We start from the raw sequence: 20,544 nt of genomic DNA on the forward strand, positions 1-20,544 counted from the left end.
CCCAACCCTAATAACCCACATCTATCAGCTGATTTTTTTTTAAAGATTTATTTATTTATTCATGAGAGACACAGAGAGAGGCAGAAACACAGGCAGAGGGAGAAGCAGGCTCCCTACAGGAAGCCTGATGCGGGACCCAATTCCAGACTCTAGATCACGCCCTGCCTGAGCCAAAGTCAGACACTCAACCACTGAGCCACCCAGGCGTCTGTCCCTCAACTGATTTTCAAACTTCTTTGTGCTTATTATAGTAGGGTCAATAAGTAAATGCTAGCCATGGAAACAAAAGATCTTGTGCTTTAACAAAGGGCTCATAAACAAAGGAGGAAGTACTAAGAATGCTCTTCACCCAATGTTAATAGTCTTCACTTCACATATATTATCATTTTCAAGTTTTACTTATTGAATAACCTAGTCAGGCAGCTCATTCATTAGTTATAAAGTACTTAAAATATCATACAACTTTCAAAACTTACTGCTAACTATTGAGATTTTATTATGTGCAGAAACTGCTTCAAGAAATTTATATTTATTGAATACTCACAAAACCCCTATGAAGTAGGTATTACTATTATCTCCACTTTATAAAGGAAAATTGAAGCACAGATAAGTTCAGTAACATGTCCAAGGGAACAAACCTAAGCAGCAAAACAGGGACAGATAAAGCAGTCTGACTCCAGAGCAGTAGTACACTTAGCCCTATCTTATGCTACCTCCCGGCCTTCGTGTGCTCTGCAGAAAATTATAAATCAGATCACATTTGTGGCCAGTGAATTTCTACGTGGGAAAGTTCTCTTATGGCGAATATTTGTTCATCACTTATTAATAATAAGCATTAGTAACAAACAGGAAAGCCTCATGGGGGTGGTGTCTGAGAGGAGTCTTAAAGAAAACTACTAGAGTATGCCAGATTCGGAAGATAAAACACATTAAGAGAAATAAGACAATTTGCTAACACATATTTTGCTCTTGCTAATCATGAGTATCTTCTATTAAGGGGCTGTTTCTGCCAGAAATACACTAACAAAAACATGATTATAGAAATAGAAATAAAAAGACATTAAAGCCATAATCTTTGTCATTTACAGAACATTTTTAACAGTTTTTTTTTTTTTTTAAGGATCTTATTTATTTATTTGAGAGAGCGAAAGAGCACAAGGGAGAGAACCTGAAGCCGACTTCACAGTGAGCAGCACAGAGCCCAATTTGGGCTCAATTCCATGCCCATGAGATCATGACCTGAGTAGAAACTAAAAGTTGGATGCTCAACTGACTGAGCCACCTAGGTGCCCCTTAACAGCTCATTTTATGTAGCTCTGTCACATATTTTTGTTTTTTTTAAAATTTATATTGATTTTTTTATTACTGATTTTTAATTTTCATTAATTTTTTTTAAATACAAGAAATCCTGCAGTGAAAAGACATCTTTTTCTCTAATGGAACAATGAAAGAATAAAAAATGCAAGAAAAAAATGTCAAGAGGCATAGAGTTAGGGAGGAAGTAGGTCTTATGTTTTCGTATCTTGAACCACTGAACATTTGAGATTATTTAGGAAATATTTTTAAATAAACTATACATACTAAATTTGTAAAATTTATTTTGCTTAAAAATTTCAGAGTAATAAATTTAAAAAAATATGAGTTTTTAAAAAACTCTTACATTTGGGTATTAGCATATTTCTTGTCCAAGAGGAAAAGCAAAAACACACCTGTACAACTGAAAATTTGTGTTGTTAAAAACAGATCAGTAAAGGTCACCTATCCTTCTGGCAGTTGGCTGAAATGCCATGGCTCCACTGTCAGACCAAACGAAAGGCGACAAAAACATTTCTATATCCACCAGTTTATTTATTTTTTTAATATCCACCAGTTTAAAATGTGACCTATGACAGGCTTTGTGGTCAGTTTATGAATTGTCAATAAGCCAAATCACAAGCCATATTTTTTAAATGATATCTTGAAGTGCTATTTATCAACAATAAAGAGTATTAAATATGAACAAAAGATATCCCATCATTGTAGGTGTGGGTAAAATATTATTTATTTAATATTGGCTAATTTAATCACTTGTTTAATACCAGTTATTTATTTAACTGACAACAATTTTATCAAATAGAAATTCCATTCAATAAAAATGAAAATGTAAAATTAAAGTGAAGCCTAAATCTGAAAACTCTTAACTCTTAAGAGGCAAGTGATGGCTTATTAAATAATATGCTAACAGCAATGATTTGGCTTCTTTTATTTTTAAAGATTTTATTTATTTATTCATCAGAGACACACACACATACACAGAGAGAAGGAGGGAGGGAGGGAGAGAGAGAGGCAGAGACACAGGCAGAGAGAGAAGCAGGCTCCATGCAGGGAGCCCAACACGGGACTCGATCCTGGAACTCCAGGATCACGTCCTGGGCCGAAGGCAGTCGCTAAACCCTAAACCGCTGAACCACCCAGGGATCCCCTGATTTGGTTTTTAAAATAACATTCTTAATTAAGAATATCCTCCAAGATAAAGGCAAAGTTCATGAATAGCTGTAGACAAAAAAATATATCTAGATTAACATGGAATACTTAGTGGACTACAGGAGAAGAAAACACATGTACATCTCTGCAACATTTACCAAGTGGTAAATGACTGAATATTTGAAATCCATTTTAAGCCCACATTTCTATGAACCAGCATTTTTTAAAACTAAAATATATTTTAGTTTGACATCTCCCATCATTTTTAAAACTAAAATATATATTTAGTTTGATGTTTCCCATCATTTCAGCCAAAGCAGGAATATCTGAAAAATGTTGGATATATTTTAGAAAGCATACCTGCTCCTGTTTAATGAGGTTTTTGGAATCTTCCAGCTACTCAGCTCAGAAATCCTAGAAGTACCCAATTTAGGAGAAGACTTATAGGATATAGAAGGTACTATAATTGATATTGCCAATTTCCAAAGTTGACTCAAAACATTCCAGCACAAGCTTACTTAAAAAGCTTAATGCAAATTTCATTAGAGAAATAAAGCTATCCAAAGTTGACTGCCTAAGAGTAACTGCCATAAATTACAGTGTCTTACAATGTCTCCATCTAATGCATTTAACACAATCTGCTAGACTTCAATTCCAAGGATGCCTATAAGGAAAGGGAGACAGTAAGATAATGCAAGATCTTAAGTTATACCTTTCTGAAGAGGAGTAAGGAAAATTCTTAGTTAACACTTCCTGAATATACTGATTTATTCTCCCTAGTGGAGGGCTTCTGAAAGCACCTTGGTTCCAAACCACTGGCTTTCATTCCAGGTTCTAGTGACTCAGGATTGTTTGTGTTACAATGCCTTCCTAATAAAGGCAGAGATCACATCTGACCAATGTGATCCAAAATGAAAGGCATCCTTTACATCAATTGCATCTAGAAGAACAGAAACCATAGGTCATGAAAACAGAGAAAAATTAAGCAGGAAGTTGGTTACAGAAAGGGTAAAAGATATGGTAAGTGATCAAGAAGGGACTGAGACAACTGGACATTAGCAGATGCCAGGAAGGAGCTACCACTCTTAGCTAGAGAGACAAAATGAAGAAGCACTGCTACAAGAGTCCAGGGCCAGAGTCACACAGTGGACACTGGAATCATGACATACTTGTCCAGTGCGAATTGGAGTCACACAAAAAAATAGCCTCTGCCAGCAATACAACTAGAGGCAAACAGAAACAAAGAAATGCCTGGCTTCTCCCTTTCTTAAATCTCCCATTAGTGTTCCCCATTGGGTTTCCCAAACCCCATGGAAGACAGCTATCCCTGGAGCATAGAAAAAGCAGCCTGCAGACTTAGCCCTCCTTCTGTACAGAAGCAAGCAGGAGAAGAGTATAATATGCACCCGAGGGCAAGTAAGCCCAAGACCAGCACAGCTTTTCATAATGCTCATACTGTAAATGTGACGATCTCATAAATTCACTCATCCAGCTAATTTTTTGTTATATCAACTGGCTCTAAGATTTCAATTGAATATTAGTACTTCTGGATCATTTTTCAGATTTTAAAATGAATATTCTAGAGTATCAGTATCTAGAAGTATAATTCTGCTAGGCACGGCAAGAACTACCCAACTAATTATAACCAGATATGCAAAAACATTCAACTGAGGTGACAGAAAGTTTAGTAAAGTCTGTCTTAGTTTGCTTATATCTTGATTTGGAGTAATTTAAGAGATGCATTTTTCCAAAAAAGTAAAATGGTCCTTGGAGAAATAAGGATGTCAACCAACATTAGGTGACACTATTTTAAATTATTGTTGAGTAAAAGTCTCAAATGTGCTTTCTCCAAAGCACCGTTTGTAGTCTCTAAAAAGATGCTGGATTTTTAATTATATATAACTAAATCTACACCTTTTCACCCAATTCATAAAAGAAATCAGAGTACTGACACAAATTCTTTGGTAGAAAAAAAATATGACATTGTGATTAAAAATTATTAAAAGCCAATCCTACCATAAAAATATCAATATACTCTTTGATGTACAAGAGAGTAACTGCTAAACAGTGACCATCACCAACTCTAGATTGAAACCTACTAATGTATTAAATCTGAACATTTCAAAAGCTCCTTAAAATCCCTGCTATTTTGCTAGAATTACTGCTATTGTTTATTCAAAATTTATAGATAATTATAAAGCAAATACATTTTTTCCTAAAAATTTTTGATAAATTCATTTAGTGAAAACATGTATATCAAATACAGGTTTTTTTTTTTTTTAAAGGCTTAAAACTCTCCAAATAGTTAAGAAATCTTTATCTAGAAATACTAACTTGTCTTCATCAAATTGGCATATCAACAAGTCAAATCAGTTGTCAAATATCATTAGTTTTACTTTGTATACATTTAAAAATAAATATCCTGTACCCTGCCTTAGGATTTCAAAAGCAAATTCTAAAGTTATATAACATATCTCAATTTTATTATTCTAACCATGCTAATAAGTTCTATTTTATGTGACAAAGGACACTGACTACATGGCTTAACATAAGAAAGATAGGACAGTCAATATGATAGCAATAGTGGCAACATTGTGTTAATTTTGACAAAACAGTCCTAGTAAGTAAGTTCTTAGTAGTCCTCAGAGGCTTTTCAGCAAACACATTTAGGTCTCTACAAATTTAGAAAGTAGAAACCTAAACCATAATTCTTTATTATGATTTTAAAAGTAAAAAACAGCTAATCAGCCAGAAAATAAATGCCATATCAGAATAAACTACCATGAAAAGATTGTAGCTGTTTTTAATACAATGCTGTCACTCTGCCTTTTTTCAAACATAATTAAAATGCAGAAAAGTATTACTTTATTCATTGCTTTCCTTTTTTAAAACCAAAACAAATATTTTTTTCTGCAAATACTTACCATCCACTCAGATATAATAACATCCACTTTTTCTACAGGAAGGCAAACTTCTTCAATCTTTCCTTTAATTAGTATAACAGTATCTTCAAGTTTATTTAGTCTGAAAATTACCATAAGGAATCAAATTAGTATGTTAAGTAGACTCAGAAAACCAGTCAAATGACATATTCTTGGTAACCATTACTATTTTGTACGTTCGAAGTTTGATTATTCCCTGAGCACAAGAATTACTTTTTGATCACTGCATGAATGTCCAAGAATGTTTCTGATCAATATGGCAATACCCTGAACAAATATGGAAAACTTCAACCTGAAATGAAATCTGAATTTTATCAGGAATACATGTCAATAAAGTTACTTTTTGTTTTTCTTTAAGGGAGCGGTGGAGAGAGACATAGAGACAACAGGAGTACATTTTAAAGCCAAGTAGTATGTCACAGTGGAGAGAGAACTAGAAGCCAGAAGCTCTTCATTTGAACTCGAGATCCTCTTATAATTGTCAGCTAACTGATCTTCATCAAATTATATCATAATCTTCTGTGTGCTCATGTGTAGAAGAGAATAATACCTGCCCTATCTACTTCACAGTCTATTATGAGAATCAAGTATTTGTGAAAGAAGTACATACATCCTCAGGATATATTTCCTCAAAATATATGCTGCATGCATGAAACCTATTACAATCTTAAATTATTTAAACTTATCCACTAACACTCATTAGGTGTTTTTATGTGCTTGACCTAAGACCAGCATATATTTTTCACCCTTCGTTTGCAATTTGAAATAAACAACGGAGTTAAGGAGATGATTTTAAAAAGCTAAAAGCAACCTGCTAAGTTTATACCTAGTTAAATAAATATATTCTCAATCCTCAGAGGATGTATGTTTGAATAGGATTTTTTTCTGCTAACAAAGGAGGATGCCTTTCCCCAACTTCACTGAAGTCTTATTTACGTAAAATTAAATGCATTCATTTAAAGGTAAATTTTTTCGATTTTTACAAAATAGAGATATTTGAGCAATCGCTATCATCTTCAATATTCATAATATTTCTATTCCCTTGAAAATATTCGTTAGAACTCCTTCCCAGAAAATGCTCCTGTTCACAGGCAAATACTGATTTTCTTTCTTTCACTACATATTAGATTTATATTTTGTAGAGTTTCATATAAATGGAATCACAGCAAATGTGTTTTTTGTGTGCGGTTTCTTTCAATAAGCATACTTTTTATAGATTCATACATACTTTTGTATCACTAATGCATTCCTTATTCCACTGTGTGAATAAAATAACTTTGTTTATCCACAAACCTGTGGATGGAATTCTAGATTATTTCCAGCTTTGAGTTATAATGAAAAACGCTCCCATAAACATTTATGTACAAGTAAAACTGCTCTGTCAAATGAAAGCATCTAACTTTTAAAGAAACTATCAATCTGTTCTACAAAGTACATATACAATTTTACATTGTACCAGCAATGTATATGTACATTTTTGTTGCTTCACATCCTTGTCAATACTTAGTATTGTTAAGTTTTTAGATTTTAACTGTGTGACATCTCATCACTGTGATAAACTGCATTTTCTAATGATCATTTTCCCTACATGCTTATCAGCTATATCCCTACACTGTTTAAATTTTTTGCCCATTTAAAAAATCAATTCAGTTGTATTCTTATTATTGAATTTTAAGAGTTCTTCACATATCCTGATGAAAATCTTCCAAGATTTACGTGTAGTAAATGATTTTTACCATACAGTGGCTTTTTAATTTTTTACTGGTGTATTCGGAAGAGCTAGTTTTCAATTTTGATAATGACCAATTAATCATTTTTTCTTTTGTGGTTCATTTTTGGCTTACACCAAATCTTTTCATCACCTGTATTCTCTTTTAAAATTTGTTTCCATTTGAGTTAATTTTTCCATATAGTATCATACTCATTTTTCCATAACAATATCTATTGATATTATGGAAAAACTCTTACACTCTTTAACTTTCTTGAAGAAAAAGAATCACTAACCCACAGGGTTACTTTGGTATCTTTGTCAAAAATCAGTTAACCATATATATGTGTTAAGTTTATTTCTGGACCTTCAATTCTGCCCCAACGTTTAAATATGCATCCTTATGCTAATACAACATTTTCTTGATTACTATAGCTTTAAATTAAGTAATAAAACCTGACAGTGGGTGATCCCTGGGTGGCGCAGCAGTTTGGCGCCTGCCTTTGGCCCAGGGCGCAATCCTGGAGACCCGGGACCCTGGAGACCCGGGACCGAATCCCACGTCGGGCTCCTGGTGCATGGAGCCTGCTTCTCCCTCTGCCTATGTCTCTGCCTCTCTCTGTGTGTGACTATCATAAATAAATAAAAATTAAAAAACAACAATAACAAAAAAAACCTGACAGTGTAAATCCTTCAACTTTATTCTTCTTTAAAAAAATTATTTTGGCTATTCTAGGTCATTTTTGTTTCCATATGAATTGTAGCATTAGCTCTTGGTAATGTACCACACTTTTCAGTGTTGCTATCTTAGACATATTTTATTAAATTTACCCCTAAATGTTTGATGATTTGGATTATACTGTATTAAATCCCTTTAACACCATGAAATATCCTTCTTTATTCCTGATAAAGTTTTATGTTTCCTTTGTATGATATTTACAATTCACTTCAACTTTTTAAATGATTTATGTTTTTATAACATATCTTCCTCCATTCTTTTACTTCTAACCTATGGTATTTTTTATATTTACACTAGATTTTTTGAAGATATAGATGAGTCTTACTTTTTATCTAGCCTGATAACCTCTTTTAATTGAATCTTTAGAACAAGGACTAGACACTCATAACCCTCTAGCCCATGCCCATTTTTGTACAGTTCACAGGCTTAGGCATTGTTAAGAAGGAAGAAGTATGAGTAGCACAAGTGACAGAGACCACAGGTGTCACACAAAGCTTAAAATATTTATCATCTGGCCATTTAGCACTACATAAACATAGCTAAGACAAGGAATATAGTGAGAAGACCTAGAACAAATAAATGAGGTCACAAAAAGAGAAGAAATAAAAATACAGAACAGAAAAAATACTTCAATAATGGATGAGAATTTTCTAGAACTGATAAGAAGCATTAAGCCACAGATGAATCTAAAGAATCTAATTTCTTTTAAATCCATACATTACAGTACAACTTCAATAAATCAAAAACAAAGACAAAATATTCAAGAAAGACAGGTTACCTCCAATAAAAATAACAATTACTCTGACAGGTAACTTCTTAATAGCAACAACAGAAGCCAGAAGGCAATGAAATGATAATACCAAAGAACTAGAGCAGAAGTGAGCAAATTTTTTATTAAATTGCCAAACATGTATTTTAGACTCCAGGCCATAAGGTTTTTCTTTTCTTTTTTTATTTTATTTTATTTTAGTTTTTCTTTTTTTAAAGATTTTATTTTTTTATTCATGAGAAAAGCAGAGAGAGACAGAGACGTAGGCAGAGGGAGAAGCAGACTCCATGCAGGGAGCCCGATGTGGTTGGTACTAGATCCCAGGACCCTAGGATCATGCCCTGAGCCAAAGGCAGATGCTCAAACACTGAGAGCTACCTATGTGTCCTGCCATATGGTTTCTGCTGCAACTATCCAAGCATTATTGTTGGATAAAAGCAGCAATAGACAATACGTAAACAAAAGGGCATGGCTGTGTCCTAACTTTATTTATAAAACAGGTGGTTAATCCATGGCTGAGGTTTATGGACTTCCACAATGGAGCATTATCATACCAACCTACAATGGCCATGCAGAGAAAAATGCTACAAAGTACATTTTTGAACAAACCAACACCATTTTGTTTGACTATAGCCATAAACGCACAATGAATAAAATGTTAAAAGAATTAGTTCAGGAAGAAGGAAAATGATCTGAGATAGTGAACTATGAAAGAATAAGAAAAGAGGATGGACATATGGATTACTTAATACAAAGGATCATGAACCACAGATTTCACCCAGGGTCAAGCTTTACAAACAATTTCAAAAATACAGGCAATTAAGTGGTCCTAATTAGAGGGAGGTCTGGGACATTAAAGGAGATTCTTTGGTCTTTCTTCCTTTATGTTAGGCGTATATTCTTTTCACCCACAGTAGGTATCATCTCTAAGTAAGGAGCCCCTCTCCACATACTAGATTATTCTCTACTTATGAGTCTCTTGATTGCCAATGTCTTTGAAATTATTTTTTAAAAGATTTTATTTACTTATTAACAGAGAGAGAGAGCCAGAGAGCATAAGCAGGGGGAATGGCAGAGGGAGGGAGAAGCAGGCTCTCTAAGGCGCTTGATCCCAGGCCCCTGTGATCATAACCCAATCCAAAGGCAGCCACTTAACTGACTGAGCCACCCAGGCGCCCCTATCTTTGAAATTATTAATGAAGCTTAATATTGGGTAACACCTGTGTGCAATCAGGTTTCTGTGAGTCTGACTGGAAAATGTTAGCTCGCGATGGTGCTGTTAAGAGAACTCTCATACAGATCCATGAATCACAAAAGCTTAGGGCACTTTTTAAACCAGACGAAAAAAAGGAGTTTCTAATCCTCAGATGGTTACCTAGGTATATATGGAATGAAATGGGAAAACTTAAGAGAAACTGGCCACTAGCTTGACAGAGATAGGTAGGCAGAGGGGAAGAGAGTGAAAAATTCTATTCTCTGGCTGTTATTAGTATGTCTGATAAATGCCAGTCCTTTCAGAGAGGGGATAATGGCAAGAGAAAAAAACTAAGAATAGTTTTTTCATCTTACTCGAAAGCCCCCTTGTGCTTATATGACTACTTGGGGAAATGAAGTATCCATTAAGAAAGTAATAAACTTTGACTATGTATTATCCTTAAGATGATGCAGGTAGGAGGACAAGGTCCAGAGGCCTCCTGAGTGCTGAGAGTATTTTGTGAAAGAAATAGAGCATTTCACAAGACATACTAGAAAACCCTAGTGAATCATAAATGGCATGAACAATCCGGAGGATGCATCACTTATTTTACATACAACAGAGTAGAAAGGATGACTTGGGTTGAAGATAGAGTCCTACGTGGTGGTGAACAGATGCTTCTAGGTGGTACAACTAAACTGCTTAGTAAGTAAAAGCTGGGCTACAGTATACCCATGAGGGTAACTGCTCTGCCCTCTTCCCAATGCACAGATGGTCCTCTGAAGCAGAAGGAATGCTGTGAGTGCAAGTAAATTTAGACTGGCTTTGTAATAATTATATAATTGAATGTTAATGACAGAGATGATGAAATAGATGAACTCAAGGACTCCTCATTCTTGAGCGTTTTCTGCAACCTTGTAATATGTCATCAAGAGACAATATCTGATTAATTACTAAGAATGGGACTGTACGATATCCTTGATATACAAAACATAGGAGGGGTCAACAAAAGTAGGAGTAAACAAAAACCAGCTCATTGAGGAGGACAGTTTAGATAGCTTTGGATAAACAGTGTGAAAAAGAGGAATTAGATGAGTTGTCTACTAAGGGGTTAGTAACAAGCTTTGTAGAGGATGGTTCATATCCTAATAGGGTCATTAAGGTCTTTACAGGCTTATTCTTAGCAGAAATTATTGCAGAAAATGGTATAAGAAAGATACCTGAGAAGTGTAAGGCAATGAGATACTGACCAAGGTCAGAAGGTAGACCAAGGAAGAAGTTAAAACGGCTGACTTATGATTCATGCACAATCTTTACTGAAGGATATTCAACCCCTGGGTGAATTTTCCATTAAAATGCATTATCTGGAATGTTAGAAATATTAACAATACATTGTGATATAATTTTCAGCGTCCAAGTGTTCCATGTTCCTTATAGAAATATTTTATATTTTATTTGCATATTAATTTGTTTCAGCACCTTGATAATTTTACTATTATAGGACTTATAGTTTATTTCCAAAGTCCATATTTATAAACAGATTTTAGTGAATAAGAACAGTTTTCTTTCTTTCTTTATGATTCTTATAGCTTTCTTTTTATTGCCTTGCAGTGCTGAGATCTCCTTTACAGTGTTAAACAGAAATGGTGACAGCAGGTATCTCTGTCCTGTTCCTGAACTTAAAGCAAATCCTTTCAATGCTTCATCAAAGTATGAGCTATAGGGCTTGTGGTTTTTTTTGTAGAAAATATATAACACGTTTGGACATTTCTTTTTAGCTCTGGTTTGCTAAAAATTTTAATACATTGATATATTGAATGAATATGGAATTTTATCAAACCATTTTTTCTGCATCTATTGAGATGATCTCAAAAGACTGTTCTGGTTGATGTTCTCATACTTAACCAACCTTGTATTCTTGGGATAAACTTTACTTTCCAATATATTGCTCAATTAGTTTTCTAATATTTTGATTAAGATTTTTGCATATATGTTCATGAATGACTAACCTGTAATTTTCTGTTCTACTGCTTTAGTAGAATTTTGGTATAAAGGTTATACTGCCCTCATATATGGGTGTTTGATTCTTGACAAAGATAAATAACACTGCAAAGCAGAGAGGAAAGAATGGCCTCTGTAATGAACAGGACTGGGACAAATAGGTCATTTAAACATATTACAAAAAAGCCTTAAACAAGAATGTTGCTACATGAAAATTGAGAATTTCAGTACATCAAAAGACACTACAAAGGAAAAGGCATGTAAGAGTGAGAAGACATTTGCATTACATAAAACCTATAAAAATATAAAGATAGCCTACAAATAAGTAAGAAGATCCAACTCAACAAAAATCTGAGGAAAGATATAAACAGATATTTCACAGAAAAGGAAACTAAAATGTCCAACAGTCACCCAAAACGGTATTTAGTGTCATTAACAATCATAGAAATGCAAATTTAAATTACAATGAGATGCTATAAGACCAACTGGAAAAAATAAACACCAAAAAACTCCAGTTATACATACCATGAATGAACACTAAAAACGTCAAGCAAAACAAGCTAGACAAAAGAATGTATATCGTTTCATTTATTTAAAAATCAAAGTTGAGTAAACTAAACTATCTTAAATGGATGGTGATGTAAGTCGTTAAAGTATTAAGCAAACAAAGTCGTTAAAGTATTAAGCAAACAAAAGAAGTGGTTACCATCAAAATAAGGATGGTAGCTCCTCAATCAGGCAGAGGCAGCATCCTACTGTGAGAGGATAAATGGAGGTGGGTGGGATTCTAAAGCGTGCTAATGTTCTCCTTCTTGTTATTTATGCACATACGCATTTAAAACATTATTTACGTTTATGTACTTTTAATAAGTATGTTATATTTCACACACAAGTTAAAAAAAAGGATGCTTAGATTATACTTGGGTTTTTTCAAAGAAGTACTTAATAAAATTCTGATGAAACTGCTACAGTTGCTTACTATTTACTGAAATAGTTAAGGTTCTAACAGTTACAAACACTTCAGAGGCAAAAAGTGAGCTTCGTAAAAGAGCAAAATGTTCCCATTGCCTAGAAATATCTTCAGAATGCTAATGCTGAAACAAGATGTGTTCTGTAAAAAGGCCATCTGCTCAGGCTGTTTATTGTCTGCTACAAGTCATAATCCTACTTGCATCAGTAATTACTTGTTCAAATATAAACATAACAGGAAAGATTAAGATTTCAGGCAATACACAAAAAAAAGACAAAGGCCATAATTCCTAGTAATTCTGTATTAAACAGCTCAACACAGATATCATTCACATAGATAACCTCTTTCTTGAGACTGCTCATCTTAATCACCATCTGATTTCCCATTCATGAAAAAAACCTACATATTTTACTTACTTTTCTCAAGTGGCTACTCACTAAACCTTTTTTTAGCATAAAAGCATGCCAAATAAATTCTATCTCTAGAATCACCTGCTCAAAAACAAGCATAGCTTTAATCTATAGAAATATGACACTGTAATAAAAAGGGTATTTTAAGTGAGTCTCTTTATAAATCCAATAAGCACCGAAATCATCTATTTTTCTGAGTAAAAATTTTGCTAGAAATAAGATGAGAAAGTACTGGTTGTTTTATCCTAAAAATAGCAATTTAACTTTTATTTCATGATACAGGAACATCAGCATGATTAATTATCTTGTACTGGGCATACAGAGATGAAAGACACAGTCCATACACTTAAGAACATGGTCTAAGGGAGGCAGAACAGTAAACAGCATAGGGCATCACAGGAGCTTATATAAAAAGCCTTTAAGTAAGTGAGGGACATTTGAGTTTACTCAGGGAAAGACGGAGAGCACTCACTATACATACATATATACACACACACACACAAACATACATATACACATATATATACACACACACAAATATATGAATAAGGAAGGGTCACCTCTGTGGGCACAAACTGCCTCTCTATGTATGTATGGAGGAAAATGGTAAATCTGAAGGACTATAAATGGTTCACTATGATTAGAGCAACAAGAAGCATATAGTGACAAAACTGAGAGGTAGGGTGATACTAAAGAGTCTAGATTTTACTTAAAGGCATTAAAGAGTCATTTCAGGACTTTTAGAATGGGAAACAAAGGATCAAATGTGTAAATATACTTCTGCCCAATGTGACTTAAAGACCTGGTCTAGGTCCAATAAGAATATGGTCTAGTAGGGAGATAGACATGCAAGCAGCATCATGGAAGTACCTATAATCAAGTAAGTGACATCTTAAAGTTTGTGACAAAAATATAAAGTTCATCTAGAAGAATTCATGAGTGCTAGGAAAGGGCAGGGAGGGAATATAAATATGTATAAGGTGTAATATTACTTTGCTTTCATTTCACTGTGGCATCCAAGCACAAATACTTCTCTTGTTCCCAAAGCACACTGAAAAGACAATAAAGCAATGCAAAATATAATAATAAATTGATAAGTGGATCAAGATTTTAGAAGCAAAGACTCTGATATCTTAGTGGGAGAAAAAGGAGGATTAAATTATTTTGGTAAACCATCTTTGGTAAAAGAAGGATCCAGTGCTTGGTGCACATGAGAGAAGATTAGAGTGGAGGTAGAAGCCATTCTTCACAATACAGACCCTTGGAGTTAAGAGGTATACAAGGTGGAAGCGACAGACACTGAAAAATCAATGGAAGAAAGGGAGGTCTCCCTCCACTCCCTTCACAGACAAAACACATACCAGTTACCTTTATTAAAAAATCCAGTCCTCCATTCATGAATGCAAACAAAAAAACAAAGACAAGGACTCTTAACAATTTGAGACAAAGGGTAGATGTAAGTACACCCCATGAAAAATAACTATTGCCAGGCAGATCATTTCAAATGCAGGCCCCAGACATGGAGCCAAAATAAGGCTTGTATTCCTTGAATACAATCAACTGCCTCCCTCCCAAATGTATCATTTGTGTTTACAAGTGTGTAGCTGTGGAATTACTAACATTAAGAACATTTACTGTTTAAAATTAGCAATAACTCAGCTTCTAATACAATGAAAAGAATTGTCTGGATTCAAGCAGAGAAAATAGGCTTTCAAGTTTGATGTTGATTTACCTTTGACTGTTTAATGTCCTGAGTCTTGAAAAGTCACTAATTTATATATTCATTCATTAAATAAGTTTTAAATTGAATACCTACTATGTGCCGTGTTACCTTCCCAGGTGGTTGGGACACATCAATGAACAAAAAAGAGAAAAATCCCTGCCTAACCTTGAGGAGCTGAAATTCTGGAAAATTTACTTTTCTATGTATTACATCTCCTGACCCAAGTTTTAAAAGCCTTAGGCAAAATGCTGACAGTGATCTCTCACACTAGGATCACAGGAACTCTTTAGTTTCTTCTTTATCCTCGGTTGGAAACACAAAACACATCCTTTTCCCCTTTCTTTTTTAAAGGGGAGGAGAACTGAGTAGGGAAATCAGTCTGACTGCCCTGGGGACGCAAAGGGAGGCAGCTGCTGGGAGGCAAAGGCAAAGTTCATATAACCAAGCCAGTTACATGCAGCTATATGAATTCAGATGAGAAATGTAAGAATGTGAATTAAGACAGGTCAATGACAGATGAGGGATGGATTTGAGAAACATTAAGGATTCTCCATTAACAGGATTCTAAGAGGAATGTTGGTAAAAAAGAAGTAAAGGTCAAGTATGAATCCCAGGTTTCCTATTTTTACCTGTGAGAAAAGTGTCAACGTAGGTCTGTTCTCTCAGGTTTTACTTATCTCGGTAACCATGGCAATAATTCTTGACCAAACTAACAAAATTCCTGAACATTCAGTTAGTTAAAGGGTAATGATGCTACTCTATGTGCCCCAAGCCATGGACCAAGCTAAACCAGGATGACAGCATGTTTAAAGTAAACATGAATATTCCTGATGTGCACCTGGTGTCTGACATGCATTTATACCAGGAGAGTCACAGAGCAGGTGCCTATGCAACCAGCTCTCTTTGAGAACTCTAAAACTCAAGCAAACTTCCTTGGGTAGAGATATCAAACATATGTCTTTGAGGTTTGCAGCTAGAGAGAAAAGTACATCCTGTGTGACTCTTTCAAAGAAAGGATTACTTGGGAGCCTCTACATGACGTCTTCACTAATGAATATCTTTTTTTTGCTGTCCCTGAACTGCCTTTTGCTGTAGTAAATCTTAGCTGTGAATACAACTTTATATTGAGTTACAGTTTTCCCAGTGAAACACAGGACTAATGGGTAATCCTGAGACCCTCAAAACAGGATCTCTGAGTGGACAGGAAATTAGGGGTTTGGTGGGGTGGGAGAAGAAATGAATTTAATTTCCTTGTATAGTGCCTTGATCATCTTCATTACCTTCTTTAGAATTCTATGGTTTTTGTGCAGGAAGTATGCTTTGTTGTTGTTGCTATTGTTTTTTTACCATTTTAGCCTCATTGCCAGTTCAAAGTTCTCTTCAGCTTTAACTCACTCCTCTATGTTCTTTCTATTAAATTTACAAACAAAATATGAAGGAACATCCTTACTTCAAGAATTTATCCTGGTATATTTTGTGATCTTGTTCCAAATCTGATAGAGGGGTTACCACTATCTTTGAAATCATTATGTTAAGTTCATTCTTCTTCAAAGACCCTTACTAAGCACTGCCATGAAATCAGACATTTTGCTAGGCATTCTGAATAAAAAGATTAAGATATAGCTCCTGTCCTAGAATCGAGAGGACACTTAAATAAACATGACAACAGACCAAATATTCTCTAGGCTTTTCTTAATGTTTCATTTCTAACAGTATTCTAGATACAGGCAATATAAAAGATTCCATCTTTAATGTCATAGGGAGACTGCAAGTATTACATTATAGCTGTATGATGGATCAATCTTCTCAGAAAGCTCCTCTGCAATAACATGCAGAAGTCTGAATAATGAACTACTCCATGGCTGAGTCAATGAGAAGCCAAAGGCAACCAGAGCAACGATAAAAATATTACCAGAAGCTATCCCTGCTTCCTGAGGATGAACACAGTATACAATTGTCTGGCAATTCAATAGCTTTGCTATCCTTAGGTAAGTTTATGTTTCTAAAACAATCATTCTCTGCAGAGTTTGAAGTACAAAGTACGACAGCATGAATAAGAAACAATTTCTTATTCCTTCCATATTTCACTTTGAGTTCTATTTGCCCCTGCTAATATAACATCTTTGAAAAACCTATATTCTACGTTATTCATGTCTGCAACCTCAAAACTACAAGCCTGACCTTCTTAAGCTCAAATATATATATATATTTATATGATATATATTACATATATAAGCCCTAATATATGTCAGTTTACATTAAAACAATATTTACGCCATTCTAAGCTCATTTCTTTAGAAATATCAGATTGCTTTTTTAAATAAAGAAGTACTAATTATTTTATAATATTTTGAACATAATTCAAGGACTGTCAACTAAACATACTTAAAAGTAATGAAAAAATGCATTTAAAAAGTATCCCTCTTTTTGAATTTAAACTACTTTTTTTATAGATGTAAACTTAAGAGTTTTATTTTATTTTTTTAAAATTTATTTATGATAGTCACAGAGAGAGAGAGAGAGAGAGAGAGGCAGAGACACAGGCAGAGGGAGAAGCAGGCTCCATGCACCGGGAGCCTGACGTGGGATTCGATCCCGGGTCTCCAGGATCGCGCCCTGGGCCAAAGGCAGGCGCCAAACCGCTGCGCCACCCAGGGATCCCAACTTAAGAGTTTTATAGAAATTCTACTGTGTACAGATTTCTGACAAAACAGCCTCAGAAGAGCTAAAGACAACTCACAGTCTGCTAAGTGGAAGAGCTGTTTTCATTGACTGATGATAATTCTAGAAAGCTCCAATATACAATAATAGACAAGTATAAGAGAAGTTGAGAGAGGGAGTCAGAGTGGCTCAGTCAGTTGAGCATCTGACTCTTGGTTTCAGCTCAGGTCATGATCTCGGGGTCATGGGATTGAGGTCAGGCTCTATGCTCATCCTGCAGTCTGTCTGCGATTCTCTTGCCCTCTCCCGCTGCCCCTCACCCCCGTTGAATGTATGAGCTCTCTAAAAAAAAACAAGAAAGAATAAAATCTTAAGAAAAAAAAGAAGTTGGGAGGAGATTTCAAAGGAAGAGAGCAAGCACAGAATAAGAGAGTATAGAGTATATATGGTATAAGAATATAGAATCTGAATTGAAAAAAATGCAGAAAAGAGAGTCGTCATATTTGGGGGGGATTGCTACAATAAATGATTTTAGAAACATAACCAACAACAACAAAAATATTACCTGAGGCACTGGTGCCAAGCTAAACATACCACTAACTAATAATATTCCAATTACTGCTAAAATTTAGTAAGCAGTTACAGATCAGCTACTTTGCAAAGCACCATAAATGGATTCAATCCTTATAACAATCTTATGAGATAGATATCACCATCAACCTCATTTTATAAAGGAAGAAATCAGAGATTAAAGAAGTAATTTGCCCATTATTAAATGGCTAACTAATCAAAAAGCCAAAACCAGAAATCAAGTCATATGATTCCAGATGCTGAGAGAAATATGCTATCCTGCCTCCTCAACTGGTAGAATGAGCCAGTAAATTGTGGGAATATTAACAGTAAACTGTTTTTCCTGCATATCCTTTTAGAGAGACATTCACAAATAGGAGAATAGAAGTTCTTTTACCCAGAAGTATAAATTTCAAATTTTCAAATGAAGACAAGGGAAAGATGCTTATAGACACTATGGAAACAACTATCTTTTTCACAACTATCTTTCACAACAAAGCTAAAAGGTTTGATTTTCAAACTCTATAGATTCTAAGTAAAGCAAACTACTGCATACAACTAACACATAACCTGTAGTAGTTAAATGGAGATACAGCATAGTAAATTAGCTGTGAGGATGAACTATGGAGTCAGATTGCCTAGGATCTAATCCTGGCTCCACTATAAGTAAGGAGACTCACTTTTTAATCTCCGTGCCATAATTTCTTAATCTCTAGAAGAGTATTCATATACTGTAATTATATGAACCTCAAAGGAAATTCAGTAGAGTATTAAATTAACGTTAGCAGTTTGTATTATTAAAATGAAGTACCTAAAACTAAGTGCTAAGTCATTTTCAATAAATGCCCTTATGCAAAAGTTCCATATACTGCAACACTAAATTTTATATACAATGAATGTGAATATAATCATTGTATTAAGATATTTCTAAAAAGTCACTAGGAATTCTATGTGAAATAAAATGAAACAAAACAATACAAAATGAAATGTGTATTATCACTATCCTTTTCCTTTTCTTCCATAAAGGAAATAAAATGAGAGTACATCTAGTCTCATTTTGTAGAAACTAAAAATTAAAATTAATATGTAAATGTAGGGCAGCCCCAGTGGCACAGCGGTTTAGCGCTGCCTGCAGCCTGGGGTTTGATCCTGGGGACCCTGGAGCTGCCTGCAGCCTGGGGTTTGATCCTGGGCTCCCTGCATGGAGCCTGCTTCTCCTCCCTCTTGCCTGTGTCTCTGCCTCTCTCTCTCTCTCTCTCTGTGTCTCTCATGAGTAAATCAAATCTTTAAAAACAACAAAAAAAGAACACTGGTCCTCATATTTGTTTGGATGGCAATGCACAAGCAAGTGAGGGTGACTTTATGGACCCCCCAAAATGATGATGATGTCCTTAATGGTATAAGAACTAGGAAAAATTTTACTAGATTACAGAGTTGTCCATATATATGCAACACATATGCATTTTTCTCCACTATGAAAAAAATTAACAACAAAGCCAGATCTATGAAAAATCTAAGCAAGACCAATATAATTTCTTCATTAATATTAATTTGGTACTTGTTAATAATAGTAGCTAACTTTTGAATACTTGTTATGTGCCAAGCAATATGCCAAAGAGATTTACATGTGTTATCTTTCTTACAATTTATATTGCTCATAGTCATATGAGGTATTCATTATTATTTTATTTTGACAGTGAAACAACAGGTTTCAAATAGGTTAGATATAATTTAATTGAAGTTCAAATAACTGGTAAATGGGAGTAAGGATTCAAACTAATCCTGACTCAAACCTTGTATTCTGAACCACAATACTACATTTCTACATTATGCAGTAATATCTAAAAATTTAAACATCTTACATAATTGTATTTAAATTTTATACTAATAAGAAAGAATTAATTTTAAGTAGCAATGGGAGGATTATTTAAGAACTGTTATTGGGGATTTAAGGTATGTATCGTGATTATAGTTTATAATATTGTATTTACATACTTGAAAGTTGTTGAGAGAGTAAGTTTTAAATATTTTCAAAACAAAAAGAAATGGTAATTACGTGATGCAATGGAGGTGCAAAGGAGACTACCTTCTCAATACATCTGTTTTTTTATCACACCAGGTAGTGATAAAAAAAAAAAAACATTCTCTCTTGGGGAGAGAATGGCTGAGAAGCTCCTATTATTTACTCTGGAAATTACTTCTAAGTGTAAGGTGCTTTGTTCAGTACACAGTTAAAGAAATCTAGTTCTGTACACTATAGTTCAAATAAAGGCCTTCTTACTGTGACATAAGCCAAATGTAAAGTCAATCATTGATCGATTAACCTAACTTAACTCCTGAAAGAGAGGAGATATTTTTAGATACTAAAATTAAGTTTTAGGGGATAAACTAAA

At 34.4% G+C, this 20,544-nt stretch overlaps 1 protein-coding gene across 1 annotated transcript in view; it reads right to left on the reverse strand.

The window, feature by feature from the left end:
• PRMT3 (protein arginine methyltransferase 3) overlaps positions 1–20,544 on the reverse strand; it is a 123,777-nt gene that overhangs the window by 76,172 nt on the left and 27,061 nt on the right. The window contains exon 10 of the mRNA XM_041730385.1: positions 5,388–5,487. Coding sequence (XP_041586319.1) covers positions 5,388–5,487 — 100 coding nt within the window. The remainder of the gene's footprint in view (positions 1–5,387; positions 5,488–20,544) is intronic.

This window comes from Vulpes lagopus, chromosome 15 (assembly GCF_018345385.1).
Source record: "Vulpes lagopus strain Blue_001 chromosome 15, ASM1834538v1, whole genome shotgun sequence".
Taxonomy (NCBI): Eukaryota; Metazoa; Chordata; class Mammalia; order Carnivora; family Canidae; genus Vulpes; species Vulpes lagopus.